At 39.5% G+C, this 15,704-nt stretch overlaps 1 protein-coding gene across 1 annotated transcript in view; it reads right to left on the bottom strand.

Moving 5' to 3' along the window:
• F13A1 (coagulation factor XIII A chain) overlaps positions 1–15,704 on the bottom strand; it is a 142,174-nt gene that overhangs the window by 45,783 nt on the left and 80,687 nt on the right. Inside the window, exons 7-8 of the mRNA XM_058175275.1 lie at positions 9,337–9,511; positions 2,909–3,047 (exon numbers count right to left, since the gene is read on the bottom strand). Of these exons, the coding sequence (XP_058031258.1) occupies positions 2,909–3,047; positions 9,337–9,511 (314 nt within the window). The remainder of the gene's footprint in view (positions 1–2,908; positions 3,048–9,336; positions 9,512–15,704) is intronic.

The following is a 15,704-nucleotide window of genomic DNA, read 5'->3' as shown; positions in this document are numbered from 1 at the left end:
ACCCTCAGCATTTTGATGGCATTTTCCTGCTCATAACTGCAGATTTCATCACAAATGTCAGAAAAATCAGATCAACTGCCTAATTATTTGCTGCTTATATGTACATTGTGACCTTATGCAAGAGACAAATACCTTGTGTGTCCGATCACACTTGGTCAATAAAGAATGCTATGCTATGCTATGCTATGCTATGCTATGCTATGCTATGCTATGCTATGCTATGCTATGCTACACAAAAATCAAATTATTGTTCATTAACTAAAAAACTATTAATAATGACCAAACCATTCACGATGTTTAATAATGTAGCTCAAAATTGGGCAATCTATTATCCTTCTGATATCTTAAATTACAAAGTCCAGAACATACAGAGATGGTGAGAATTTTAGACTAAAACATATGGATGGTTTTAGCTTAATCCTGACATAAAAAAACATTATAGATTGATCTGAGTTAAAATCCCAAATGAGAACATTTTAAAATATTTATATGAATGATTATGGATTACTTCCATCTATGCAAAGACATTTTAATATACATACAATAAATATTTTAATAGTAAAAACATATTTCTGCGAAATCTAAAATATATTTTTTGATACACATTCTTTAAAAAATATTTAAGATTGTTTTAAAGAACTGATTCAGGATATAGAAAACTATTAACAACCCATCAACATCATGCTACAAAACAATTTAAAGCAAGCTTTCCATTGAAGATAGAAAGCAAAGTAAATGAAGAAAAAGGACCCAGAGGAGAAAATCGAAAAAAGCTCCCACCATAAGTTAAATTAATGCTTGCCCCCAGAGGTTATGTGCATCATGTAGCAATAAATATACCATGAAGAGATGAGATTAAAGGGAAAGTTCAAAAAGTAATCGAGCCCCCAGAAGGCAGCATAGGGAGAATGCGATTTAAAACACTACGGAGCTTTTGCTTAGCTGATGTAGATTTGCAGCATTCATTTCCTTTTGTAGTGGAATGGACTTGGGGGGTGGGGGAGGGGGGAAATGTCATGGAATAAGTCCACTGAATGAAAAATACATGAAAATATAAAAGATACCTCAAGGTGGAGCTTCAGCAAACTGTTGTCTCCTGTGACTTAAAGGGAATGGCCAGAGGTAGCATTGTACATGACATGGCTCTGACCCAATAGTGGGTTTTAATTTTTTTTACTTCTGGTTCTGTGGGTGTGGCTTGGTGGGCGTGGCATGGCTTGGTGAGCGTGGCTTGGTGGCGTGGCAGGGGAAGGATACTGTAAAATCTCCATTCCGTCCCCAGTCCAGGGGAAGGATACTACAAAATACCCATTTCCTCCCAATCAGCTGGGACTCAGGAGGCAGAGAATAGATGGGGGCAGGGCCAGTCAGAATTTTTACTACCGGTTGTCCGAACTACTCAAAATTTCCGCTACCGGTTCTCTAGAACTGGTCAGAACTTGCTGAAACCCACCTCTGCTCTGAACACTGTAGATTTGGGGAGGAACTACATGTTGGCTTCAGCAGGGAATAAACTATTAGTAAGCTTTGCTTCAGTGGGGGGAAAAATGGGACTGTAAATGCAACAACAAAGTAAATAATTGGGGAAAGGAAGGAGAGGGCTTTCTCAATCGAGGCACGCTGGCTATTAAATTAAGTTTTGAGAGAGGCTTTATCTGTCACCTACATTAATGTTATTGCAACACCAAGTTAAGACCATTCTGGTTTCCCCATCATTTCCATCTATTCCAGCCTGAAACTGTTACTGTTTGTTTTTATGCAGCGCCCATGTGCTTTATGGTGAGATATATTTTAATGGATGCATTTTTACATTCCATTCCTTTTATGAGCTGCCAGGAAAACTTGATTATGGGCAGCCTCTAACATGATAAATAAGCAGAACAGTAACAAAATAGGGGAAGTGAGTAAGGGCTGCCCACGCTCTCTACAAGATATTTATGTGTTGAATGTATATTTTACTCCCATTTCCTTTCCTTTGGGAGCTACTATTAAAATAAGAATTATACAAACGATAAATAGCATATTATATTACTATTCATTTGTTTTCCATTTTATGCTCTCTGTAGGTTCCGGCAGACAAAATCTCTCTTGCTTCCTCCTCGCTGATTAGAGTAATGCCAAAGGACCGTACCAAAAACACAGATACTAAACCAGCAACACAAGTAAGAATATATAAGCGCAGTAACTGGGTTTTGAAATAACCATTAAGAAAAATATTCACAATGTTAATGAAACTGTGAGAGAGAGTTGCTGTATTTGTGTATTGTAGTAAGCCAGAATTTCTGTGAAAGGGCAGGTTTCTTAGTGTTTGCTACTCAGCTGCTCCTTCTTGCCTGCTAAGCAAAGTTTGACCTTACATGGTTTGTTTATTAATGACATGGAAACTCCTACAAAGCCCAGAGTTAGAAGCTATGGGCAGCATGTCGCCCCCTGCAGCCCATTTTTGGTCCCAGGAGGCTTCAGGGAGGCTTGCCTGGCTCAAAACAGGCCACTGGGGGTAACGTGCACATGCGCGGGGGGGTCATGGGGGGTCACGCAGGCATGCGCAGGGGTAGCATGTGGGGGGGTCAGGTGTGCATGCATGGGGTGGGGCGTGCAGGGGGCATTGCATTATGGGTGTGGCCACATGCGCACGCAACCCCCCTGCTCCCTCCGCTTTTGGCACGCGACGGCAAAAAGGTTAGCCATCACTGTTCTAAATCATCCTATTGTTGTCTAGATTGTTGTCTTCTCCCAGCACCCTTCCAGATATCTCTGAACATCAACTTCTAATGGTCATAATGAATATCCTAGGAATATAGATAAGCAGCAACATGTCCCTCATTCCACCCTTTCTCATCGTATAAGAGAAAACTAATATGTTCACATAACTATGACAAAATCAACTGCAATTCTCCAGCAAACATACCAAATTGAATCTTTTGTGAGTTTGGAATCCACCTTTCCATATTCATCCATAAACACATCCATTTGTAAGTTGGCATCATTATCATGAGCTGAAGAATAGTTAGTGATGACTCGTCCAGGAATTCCTAGACACCTCAAAACTGTAAAAATAAAAAATAACACGTGTTTAAAACAATATAATTTTACAGGTTAAGATGAAGGTATATATAATCTGCTCCAATTTCCCAACATGGTACCCTAAAAGTTGTTTTGGGACAACTCAATATTTCTCAACTAGTTTCTGGAACTATAGTGCAATGTTCACATTAAAACTAAAGCCAGTTTGGTGTCGTGGTTAAGGCATCAGGCTAGAAACCAGGAGATTGTGAATTCCATTCCTGCCTAAGCACAAAGCCAGCTGGCTGACCTTGGCCCAATTACTTTCTCAGCCCTAGGAAGCAGACAGTGGCAAACCATTTCTGAGAAACTTTGTCAAGAAAACTGCAATAACTTCTCCAGGCAGGCTCTGAGAATTGGATATGATTGAACGAAGGAAAAAGAAAAAAGAACTAGGGCAGCTAGCAGATAACATTAATTCATTATCTGATGTAGTCCAGCTCACTATATAGTTCTGTATATGTCTATATGCAAGGACTACTGTTTGAACTGCATTTTTATGCCACTTTTTCATCAAAGAATGGTGCTCAAAGCAATGTATATTATATCCTTATTAGTAGTGCTAGACTTGGAACTACTGTAGGTATCTAAGGCTAGGCTAGTCCCATAGGAATCTGTATTGCATTTGAGAGTCTCTTCTTTGGTGCTCTTTCTGTTGGTTTATAGGAGAGCCAGTGGAGTAAGTCAGTTACCCAGCTTTGTACTTGTATAAACTGATTGGCAGGAGACATAAAGTTTCAGGCAATCTTCTTTCCAGAGCTCTGCTAACAGGAATTAGGAGCCCTCAATTATATTCCCAAAGCATCCATTTCATTTGCATGAAATATTTTTGTTTTAATTGTCAACTGCATCTACAGCTTGAGGGATGAAAAAGATAATACTTTAGCCGCCCTTAACAGGCTTACAGATATGACCTACTGCTAATTTAAAGGGAGATGGGAAGAAAGTGTGATGAAATAGCTGTCACACTAAGGAGTGTGATAGAGAACCCGAATCCACGCTGGGGCTCCTTAAAAAGCCTGCTAAGACCTTTGAGATTTGTTTTTGACAACCCTGCAGTAATTCATCTTTTGTAGCCTATGATGGCTACAGTGCTTCATGAAGAAGAGTAACACTGCACATTTATTTTAACGGTTTGATGACAAATTACCTGGATACATCTACTAGCCCATGCGCTTATTGATTATGCTTAATACAAATGCCTTCCAACACTTTGAGCATACAAGCCCTCGGGGCTCATTGGAAATAATTCAGCTGACAAGTTCAAGATTAATAGCTTTGCTCTTTCTTTTTTGGGATGCTTTAACATATTTAATAGATGACTGTCCCCAATTTTTCAATATGGTAACCTTGGAAAGCTAAATAATTGAACTGGGAAAATGTTACATGCTTTAAAGAACTGAAAACTAATTGATGTTGGATTGGCTATCTAACCTGATGCTCCTCAGTTGCATTGTGACCACAATTTCCAGAATTCCCATTTCACACCAATCACGGTTGATTGAGAACTCTGGAATTTGTGGACATAACACACCTGGACAGCACAAAAGAAAATGGCTGCCACCTGCTTACATAAAGTTTGCACTTTTCTATTTTCTGCCATTGAGTTACATGCCTTCAGCTTCTATGTTTTCAACTTTCTGTCTACCTGTTTAAAGTATTTGCTTGCTTCTAGGCTGAGTGTCTAACAACAGGAAAGAGGTAAGAATCATAGCTTTTTTATTTGTTGGGTTTACACACTTCATTTCTTGAAGTTCCTGTTCTATGGAAATGGAAAGATGAATATATTCTATACCAGTCTTTCCCAGCCAATGAAAGTGCCGGCTGGAAACGCACACTAAATCCAATATATGTAAGCAGCAACAGGTAGGAAAGGATTATTTAAGACAAAGCAATTTTTCTTCCAGCCATATCAAAGTAATTTGCATCTTCTTTTCTTACTTTCCAAAACACTTCATATAGCGGTAGAAAAATAAACAGAGTAGGATTGTTTTAAGAAACTTAAAACTGTTTAAAATCCATATTTGAACACATGGCTGGATTGTTATCTAAAAATATTTATGGAAATCTATTGAGAATGCCAATGGGATGTGGGTGTCCCCACTGAATTAAATGGACTAATTCTTCATTTGACAATTGCACAATCTCACTGCAGAAAATTATTAGAGTATTATAGATTAGTTTTCATATGCAACTACAGGGGAGGGCACATTAATCATAGATATCTATATATAGTTATCTGGCAGCATCTATGAATACTGGCAAGAATATAATGCAACGGATACATATGCAGGCTGGAATTCTGCCAGCTGAGATAAAAACTAAGTGGTTTTTTTTACTATATGTATCTTTCACATGAGAAAATAAATATACATGTACAAAAATGTACATTCCAACATCTTTACTGTCAAAAATAAGTTGATGTCTGAGATCGTTAGGTCTCTGTCATATCACTTTACAGAAACAAGGACAAAGATTTCCAGATTTTACCTCCTGAATTTTAGAATCAGTAGTTTACACGTATTTATTCAGCAGGTAAAACTTCAATAGATTCAAATTCAAATTTAGAATAGAGCTGGAAGGTACCTTTCTTCTACTCCAACCCCCTGCTCAAACAGGAGATCCTATACCATTTCAGACAATTGACTGTCCAATCTCTTCTTAAAAACCTCCAGTAATGAAGCACCCATAACTTCTGAAAGAAAACTCTTCCACTGGCTAATTCAGTGTTTGAAGTTTCTCCTTAATTCCAGGTTGCTTCTCTCCTTGCTTCGTTTCCATCCATTGTTTCTTGTCTTGCCTTCTGGTGATTTGAAAAATAAGTTGACCCTCTCTTCTTTGTGGCCAACCCTCAAATAGTGAAACACAGCTATCATGTCACCCCTAGTCCTAGACTATGGATGCAGATTGCTCCTCTCCTTAAAACACCCTGGTACCCTCCAAATTGGCCCTGCTTAAAGGAACTCCAGAATATGGAATTGCTACAGAAAAAAATTATGGAAATCCTGCTCTGCATAGCATAATATGGTAGGTAGAACACAATCCTTTGGGTGGGGAAAGCCAATGTTTATGACCCATAGCCCATGCAGGTAGTTACATCTTTACATTCTTTTGTAAGTATTAGAGTACTAGATTTAATTTTGAGGGAGGTAATTAATTAACATTTTAGCTAGCTTGCTAGCTGGCATTAATGAAGCCATTCTCTCTTAGATTTGTGTTTATAATATTCATTTTAAGTTTATAACTGAGTGAGGCACTGAACACGATACATAGTATCATACATAGTAATACATAGCATATGAAAAACAGATGGTGTGGTTTTATTTAATGATGGAATAAAAATGATTTTTGTCTACATTTTGACATGAACTTTTGCAGTTCTCATTTCCTGAACAATTATTAATTGGAACAAATTTATGTTACCAAATATGTACTTCTTCAGTTTTTAAGATACTCAAGAGAATATACTGAAGTAATAACTTAGAAGGGGAAGACAGCTATAAACAGGCATTAACATGGAAAGAGGGCAGGCCACTATCTGACTTCCATCCTTCACAGGTTGAAGTCTAATCTAGGAAGTGCATGTTACAGTGAAAGGGGTCCTCTAACCCAGAGGTGGGGAACTATGCCCCTTTATGACTTATGGACTTCAACTCCCAGAGCTCCCATGCAGGCTCAGGAATTCTGGGAGTTGAAGTCCACAAGTCATAAAAGGGCCATAGTTCCCCACCCCTGCTCTAACCCAAATAACTGCTTCTTCAGTGGAAGTCAGATGATGGTAAAAAAATAAAAATAAATCTATTATCCAGCATTTACTATGTGAAGAAAATGTTATTTGGGCATCGGTTGCCAAGAACCAACTCTGTCTGTAGATTAGAGAGTGGAAACATGACATCATGACCTGTAGAATTTCACTTCTGATATACTGTCAATTTTGAGAGTATGCTGCATTTGCGTGGCCAGGACGGTATAAATGCACTGCTGGTGTACTCTTCATCCTGTTGCCTATTGGTATGTGGATTAGCTAGGGGTTTTTGTGGGGGAAGGAGAGGTTTCCTTATCATGGAGTTTTCAATATTCATGCTGACTCAAGTTTGCAGATTCAAAGGCAGAATTTAATGACCCCTGATCTGTCCTAACTAGTATCTGACTTATTAATATTATTATTTTTTATCAAGGTGAGGTTACTCTGTTCAGGTAAAGCAGACACTTTGAAAGCACAGGAACTTTGAAAGCTCAGTTTCATCATGAACAGATCATTCCCTGGTCAGTGTTGGATTGGCAATCAGTTCTTCCTCAGTCAGATTATGTCTAATAGATAGAATTGAGGATTTGTTTAACACCTCAGCTGTTGACATTGCAAGCTTTGGAATGAGGTGCCAAGAATATGCTGATGCCACCCACTCCAAGAAAGCAGTTGTTGGATATTGCATAATTCAATAACATGCTTAACCAGGGAGAAGAAACAGAAATGAAAACCCAGACAAAGCACATTAGTAAATCTAAATTAGACTTGGGGTTTAAGATCCAGGGAGGATGGATGAAGCTGCCCTCCTCCTAAAAAAGGATGACCACAGTTCAAGGAGAAAAGCAACCTGGAATTAAGGAAAAACTTCCTAACAGTGAGAACAATTCACCAGTGGAACAGTTTTTCTTCAGAAGTTGTGGGTGCTTCATCACTGGAGGTTTTTTAAGAAGAGACTGAACAGTCACTTGTTTAAATTGGTATAGGTCTCCGGCTCGAGCAGGGGGTTGGATTAGAAGACCTCCAAGGTCCTGTCCAGCTCTATTCTGATTGATTGATTGATTGATTGATTCTAAACTCTTGCTGGATATGTAGATGATGTCTGGGTAGCAAAGAATGTCTTTGTACCATTACAGCTAGTGTCAAAAAAAACCCCAGCAGTTGGATTTTGATGGTAGCGAACTATGTCTTTGTACATTATATTTTGACTATCCCACATACTTTGCTTTACACCTTCATCCTTGAAATATATCTTGAATTTTAAATTGGTACAATTTAGTGGCAACTAGGCTGATAACTGCTACAAGGTCAGGAATTATAGGGTGTCTGCACTGAAAGACGTTATTTATGGCCAAACGTTTGGTGGGCAAAATTTAATATGAACATCTTTTTTTTTTTTTTTACTAACAATCATTTGGCAATTAGTGCAATTTTAAAATTTGAGTTGGCTTAGGAGCTGAGTATCTGTGGAAATACCAAGATTATGACGTGTCTGGCCACCAAATCCTGCAAAAGATGCATCTTGCAAAAAAAATTAAGAGCTGTGGTGGTGGAGTGGTTACAATTGCAGGCTACTTCTGCTGCCTACTGGCTGCCTGCAATCTGGCAGTTCGAATCTCACCAGGCTCAAGGTTGACTCAGATTCCATCCTTCCAACGTAGGTTGGAATGAGGACTCAGATTGTTGCGGGCAATATGCTGACTCTGTGAACTGCTTAGACAGGACTGTAAAGTGGTATATAAGCACTGTGAAGCAGTATATAAATCTAAGTGCTATGGCTATTGCTATCTGCATGTCAAAAGTTCAATTCTTTGTCCTGTATGAGAGTGCCCTACATAATTCCTAGCCTATAAAATTCCTCTGTATTTAGGAAATTTGTAAAGAAATATTTTCCTGCTGGACTTTTATTCCTGTTTATTTTAAGGGGCTTTTTGTACTTTTTGTATTTTAATCAAGGGTAAGCAATTATGGACACATATTTGAGCAGAGATCAATCCATTAATAAAGCATAAAACATACTTATATTGAAGTAATTTGGGAAACATGGGAAAATGTACTTCTGATATGTAGGAATGAAGACATATACAATAGAACAAGCAATTGGAAGAGAAGAAAAGTAGAAATAGGGCTGGTGTTTTATTTTGTTTTTTGATTTGGTTAATTCCAAGCTTAGTGTGCACTACAATTCTCGTAGTACAATATATATTAAGTAAATTAATTTTAACAGGTATAAGGAACTTGTAAACCCTACTGAATTACGACTTTCATCATCCCTTATCATTGGCATATTTCTGAAGCTGCCAGAATTTACAGTTCAGCGACATCTAGAAGATGCCAGATCCTCAGCCCTGTTCTATATAAACCTTAATTGTTACATTTTAAACAGAGATTAATTATACTCTTGGTACTACATGCACATGAATAATATTAAATATCAAAAGGTGCTGGGGGGGGGAATCTCTTCTTTGGAAAGGACATCAGTGTATTAATAATATCATTCTTTGTTGCACATTTTATCTCATACTTACAAGTGTTGAAAACGCCAGCAAAGACCCAGCACTGCCCATATCGCACTGGCTCCTTAGTACTATAATATTCCAATAGAATGTCTACACTTCCTGTCCAGGATGATGGTGCTACTCCATATTCATAAATGTTGTCCCAAGACCCATAAACCACACCATTATCATCTTGAGAATTGATCTGAAGAATAAATGAATAAATTGAGTTATTGCTGATGTTAATCTCCGTACAGACCAAAAATATTTAACCTATGTCAATTATAAGTTATTGTAAACATTACCAGAGAGTAGTGTCAGAATAATTATATTAAGAAAACAAAGAAGATACAAAAATTAACATTTTGATGCAAACAGGAAAGTTGGATTACATATTTATTTTGATGTTGGGAGTAGAGAAGGATGTCTAATAATGGTGAAAGAGATTGAACTGACCCAACAGCTAAAAATAGGTGCTTTATAATTGAATCTGAAAGAAAACTTAGTCTTAAAACATTAAGCATTATGCAACTAAAAGACACTCCACATTTTTCTGGAGAAATAGAGAATGACTACCCAACAAAACATTTTGCCCAGTTGATTCTTATTAGCTCTTAAAGGCAAATCTGTATTAGACTCTGATTTGGCAGGTATTGCTGAGTTAGCTTGGTTTGTAACCTAGCAAGGGTTTGAGCCTGTGATTCTGAGCACATGGGCAGGATCCTCAGAACTGTTAGTTCAGTCACCTACTTGTGAGATCTATTGCCCTGGTTTGTTAAGATTTCCTGGGAGATGACAAGCAGTTGGATCCATAAAATAATAAATTCAGAGATGAAGCAGTACTGTGTCCCCTCTTTAAAAACAAAACAAAACTATTGCTCGATCCTATGGCTCTGGATAATTTTTATCCAACTTCCAATTTTTTCTCTGGGGGTGAGGTCAAGGAGAAGCTGTTTGGATTAAGGTTCCAGAATCCTAGAGAAACAGATGGTTTGGAGCTGTTTCAGTCAAGTTGCAAGCTGGGGCATAGTATGGAGACAGTGTTTATCATACGTGTTGTCAAATTCTGGTGGAACTAAGATGATGGTGGTCCTGGTTCTTCTTGACTTCACGACGGCTTTTGAGTGTTTCTGGACTAGCTTCTGGACTAGCTACGGGATTAGGACTGTTGCAGTACTTCTTGTCCTTTCCCCATGACCAGTTCTAGTCAGTAATGTTGGCTGACTAGAAGACCAGCCTGAGCCAATCTCCTAGTTGCAGGCTATCTCAGGGCTTGACACTCTTGCCTCTCCTGTGAACATTTACATGAAATAGCTAGAGGAGGTTGTCGGTCAACATGGGGTCCAGTATGATTAGAACATGGAAAGTACTCAACTGTTTATCCCAAATTATGATGGGGAAATAATGTCTCAGCGGTTGGAGGCTGTGGGTCTGATAACAAACTCACATTCAGGTCTGATGAGTGAGTGTGGGTAATAGCAATAGCAATAGCACTTAGATTTATATACCGCTTCACAGTGCTTTACAGCCCACTCTAAGTGGTTTACAGAGTCAGCACATTGCCCCCAACAATCTGGGTCCTCATTTTACTGACCTCGGAAGGATGGAAGGCTGAGTCAACCTTGAGCCGGTGAGATTTGAACTGCCAAACTGCAGCTAGCAGTCAGCTGAAGTAGCCTGCAGCGCTGCACTCTAACCACTGTGCCACCTCAGCTCTGTACATGGTTTTTCACATACTAATGATTGTCCTAGTTTATATTTCAAGCACATAGACCAGGGGTGTCAAACTCAAGGCTCGTAGGCCAAATCCGGCCCACGGGTTTCTTAGATCTGGCCCATGGGCCCACCCTGGAGATGGTGAAGGACTGGCCCACGGTTTTGTTTTGTTTTTACATTTATATCCCGCCCTTCTCCGAAGACTCAGGGTGGCTTACAGTGTGTAAGGCAATAGTCTCATTCTATTTGTATATTTACAAAGTCAACTTATTGCCCCCTCAACAATCTGGGTCCTCATTTTACCTACCTTATAAAGGATGGAAGGCTGAGTCAACCTTGGACCTGGTGGGGCTTGAACCTGCAGTAATTGCAGGCAGCTGGTTTTAATAACAGGCTTCTTATAGCCTTGAGCCACCACGGTGCCTCTGCGACTGAAAACAGAGCTCCGTTTTCACTGGCAGAGGGTTGCAGGAGGCTGTTGCAGCTAGAAATAGAGCTCAAGAGCCCATTTTCACTGGCAGAGCACTAGGGCCTCCATAGGTGCCCCAACACGAATAACATCAAGCTGGCCACACCTATCCTGGCCATGGCCCCTGCCCCCTGAGGTCAAAGACAACCGTGATGCAACCCTCAATGAAATTGAATTTGACACCCTTGTCAGTGTCAAGTGTTTGTCAGTGTTTGTTCAGTGATGAGCAAACAAATATCAGGCAAGCAAAGAAGCATATAACTTTGGACCTCCTGATTCTTCAGGTCTTTAAATGATCTTTAAAATCTTGGAGGTACCTCAAGTGGTGGCATGAGCATGCCCATTTGATGTGTATAGTTTGTCGTGGATATGGTATGTTACTCCTCATGTTTAGACTCATTTGTATTTTAACTGGATTTTCATTGAGCGATACCCAGAGTCAACGTGGCTTTGACAGCCTTATAAATCCCCCCAAAATAGTAAACGTGTCAAAGCCTTCATTTAATTCTTGAAGTTGTAATTGTGTAATAGGAAATACGATATCCCACAGCATCTTTCGGCAGCCTGATGTGCTGGACTGACAATTCCCCAAATTGTCAACTAACATGGTAAAAAATTCTGCCATTAGGGATTTTGAGGTATAGAGTCCCCATATACTTGAAAAGCAAAGAGTGGAAGGATAATCTATGCACAGGTTAAAAACCACCTTTTTCTGTCTGATATAATGCTTTAGAAAGAGTCTGCAACAACTTCAGTGGCTCTATTACGTTTAAGACCACAAGACATAATTCTGCCTTCCAGGCTGTGTTGCCCATAGGGTCAAGGCATAACTGCCAGTGTAAATTCACCTGCATTTCTCTTGACAAGCTTGAGTGCACAATATAAAGACATAAAATTGAAACAAACGTGGATGGGGACATTCATACATATAAAACCTTCATTATACACTGAGCTTCAGTTTCTGAGGGGCTCCACATTACATCAGAATGGTTCTGCAATTCAGGACCAAATCTATAATATTTCAGAAAACAAATATTTCTAGAAAAAGAGTATTTTACAACAAAAAGGGAAAAAGGGGTCATTATATTTGTTCCAAAGTATTTCCTCACAATCTCACCCATTTCAGCCTATGTTTTCTAAGTTAAGGGGTGAGTTAAAAGGAAATAACTAGGTCCATGGTTGGTTGCTCATCACAAAAACAAGATTTTGCTTGTCTAAGTTTGCTGGAGGTGAGGCTTCGTGAAGTAACAATTTTGCTGACTAATGACTAAATGGATAGCTATTAGTGAGCTATGCATTTCCTCCTGGCAATTTGAACCAAATCAGTGGAGGCAATGTAGAAAAAGCTTCCTTACTTTCTATTGCTTTCTCATTTGCTTGTAATTATGTTAATACTGAGCTGCTACATTCTTGTCAAATAAATCATGACTCTCATTGAAAAGCTTTTGGCTGGATTAACTACTAGTTTCTAATTAGAAAATCAATGTACTGTGAACCCCGAAGTTGGACGAGATAAGTATTTAGTAGGTCTAATGGGTTTAGGTAAAGACCCTTGGCTGTCTTGAAAAATAGGCCAGCCTAGGACATGAACAAAGTGGCATATTTATATTACAAATGTTTGTCATATTCTCCAGAACCTACAAGGTTGCTACCAAATCACAAACTTGGAAGATAAGAGGAAAGTTGGATTAAACCTTTAATCATCTATACATTTTTTTCCAGACTAAAGTGCATTTGTGACACTATTTATAGACACACCCATAAAATATTTGCAGATATTTTTAGTTAGTTCTTACATAACAAGAATTACTCGTTATATCATAGCTATTGCACTTTTGAGAACAGAGACTGAGCATAACAAATAACAGCTTATCTCAGGGTATTTGCTGAAATCATGTTAATGAAGGTTCAAGATGGGAATCTTCTGATTATTAACTACAATGCTATAGCAACTCAAGACTGTATTAAAATTCAGTAGTATGGGTCGGAGCCGAACTTCCATACAAGTGATGTTTGTTAGACCAATGTGATAAGGTAAAGATTCCCCTCACACATATGTGCTAGTCGTTCCCGACTCTAGGGGGCACTGCTCATCTCCGTTTCAAAGCCGAAGAGCCAGCACTGTCCAAAGAAATCTCCGTGGTCATGTGGCTGGCATGGCTAAACACCAAAGGCACTGTTGTGTCTCGTCCGATCTCACCACAGCCGGGGCCTTCTTATCTGCTTCCGAACACGGAGGAATGTCCTAATATGCCTCCCGGCCCCAGCCCTGGCTCCATGCCCAGACAGGCTGAAGAGGAGGAAGTATCTCCAGCCCCCAGCTCTGGCTCCATGCCCAGGCAAACGGAGCAACTAGACCCCTCCCCCTCCTCCACAGCATGTGAGCCTGAGGGAGGTCAATTGCCAACAGCTGCAGACTGGAGTGACCCTCGCGTCAGAAGACTTGATAGACGGAGGCAACAGAAGGAAGGGAGGGGCAGGCCTGGATAAGTGCTGAGTCATGGAGCCACACCCCATGGCCTATATAAAGGACCTGCTTTCTGGCATTCTCTGAGTCAGGCAAAGTCTAAACATATCTTGCTGAAGTCACTTTCTGGTCTCCTGCCTGCCCTGAGGACTTTGCTAGGACTTTGGCAGAGCTGCAGAGGCACGCCTGATTCGGATTTCCCTGACCCGTCCGTCAGCGGAGGAGTGGGACACGACAGGCACACGGAACACTGCTACCTTCCCACCAAAGGTGGTCCCTATTTTTCTACTTGCATTTTTTACCTGCTTTCGAACTGCTAGGTTGGCAGAAGCTGGGACAAGTAACAGGAGCTCACCCCGTTATGCAGCAGTAGGGATTCAAACTGCTGAACTGCCGATCTTTCGATCAACAAGCTCAGCCTCTTAGCCACTGAGCGTGATACTGGAAGGCAAAGCTAAAACTGATGGTCTGGTTGGGGAAAGGTTAATGGTGGAAATCAATATTCCACCATTCACATCCCATTGCAGTAAAATGGGAGTGCAATATGGAAATGGTCTTACTTATTTTAATAAAAGCAAAACAACAATGGGGGAAATTACAGTACGGAATGTTCGTACTTTTGTCTCTGAATCTGGGCAGTGCAACTCTGAAATGATTCAAGAGCCACAAAATGGAGAAGCTTATGAAGCCCACAAACAATATGGAGTCCCACCTCTGTTTAATTCCAAGCTATTTTATCTGAAAGTCTTAAGGGATATCCTAAAAAATATTGCTAATTAGTTAAAGGAAATGATCGTGAACTGAGGCAATTTGGTAATTCACCAGAATAGAGATTACAAGGATGATGAGATGCAAAGAAAGTCAGGTTTCTGAGAGAGAATTTATTACGGCACTCTTGAAGAATTTCATCCTTCTCTCTTTAGGAAATACTGTCTGCCTGCTATAATTACCATAGGTGAATATGAAATTCATCATATTTTCTTCTGTCATCCTCTATGATACTAACAAACTAAATTCAATACTAAAATGCAATCCCGTTCTAAATAATTTAATGATTCTTAAAATTAATATTAGTTATGGGATGACAAATTTGATGTGATGTAAAAAGTGCTATCCCATATAAAAGCAGGATATACATCTATTAAATATCGTATTTTTCAAAGTATAAGACACACCTTTTTCTCACCTAAAAGAGGGTGAAAATTTGGGTGCATCTTATACACCGAATGTAGCCCCGCCCAGTCTCTGAAATGGAGGTTTCAGAGGCTGAAAAAAAAGCCTCTGAAATGGAGGTTTCAGAGGCTGGGAAAAAAGCAAGGCGCAGAGCTCACAACCAACGAACCTGTTGCTAAAGTTCACCTCTGGGAACAGCTGATTGGGAGTATTCCGGGAGGCCGATCCATCCCCAATTTTCTTATTTTCCTCCCCAAAAACTAATGTGCATCTCAGACTCCGGTGCGTCTTATAGTCCAAAAAATATGGTAAATGAAGTTGTGTCCATGTTTCAATAACAATGCCATGAACTGGAGCAATTCTTTAGATTGTAGATCATGGGAACAGAAGATTTAACATTCCCCACCACCAACCCAAGGAAAATCTGTTCCCCAAGATGTTAGTTCATCCTGCCCATACTAATAACAGAGGAAGACTTTGCTTCAGAACTGAAACATCAGAGGAAAGGTTAGAATCTTCCTTTCATGTTTGCACCTGATAATGATAACAAATACAGTAGATATGGTTTCCTAA

The sequence above is a fragment of the Ahaetulla prasina genome, chromosome 3, assembly GCF_028640845.1.
Source record: "Ahaetulla prasina isolate Xishuangbanna chromosome 3, ASM2864084v1, whole genome shotgun sequence".
Taxonomy (NCBI): Eukaryota; Metazoa; Chordata; class Lepidosauria; order Squamata; family Colubridae; genus Ahaetulla; species Ahaetulla prasina.
The sequence above is the reverse complement of the archived record's forward strand: the minus strand, read 5'-3'. Positions and strand labels throughout refer to the sequence as shown.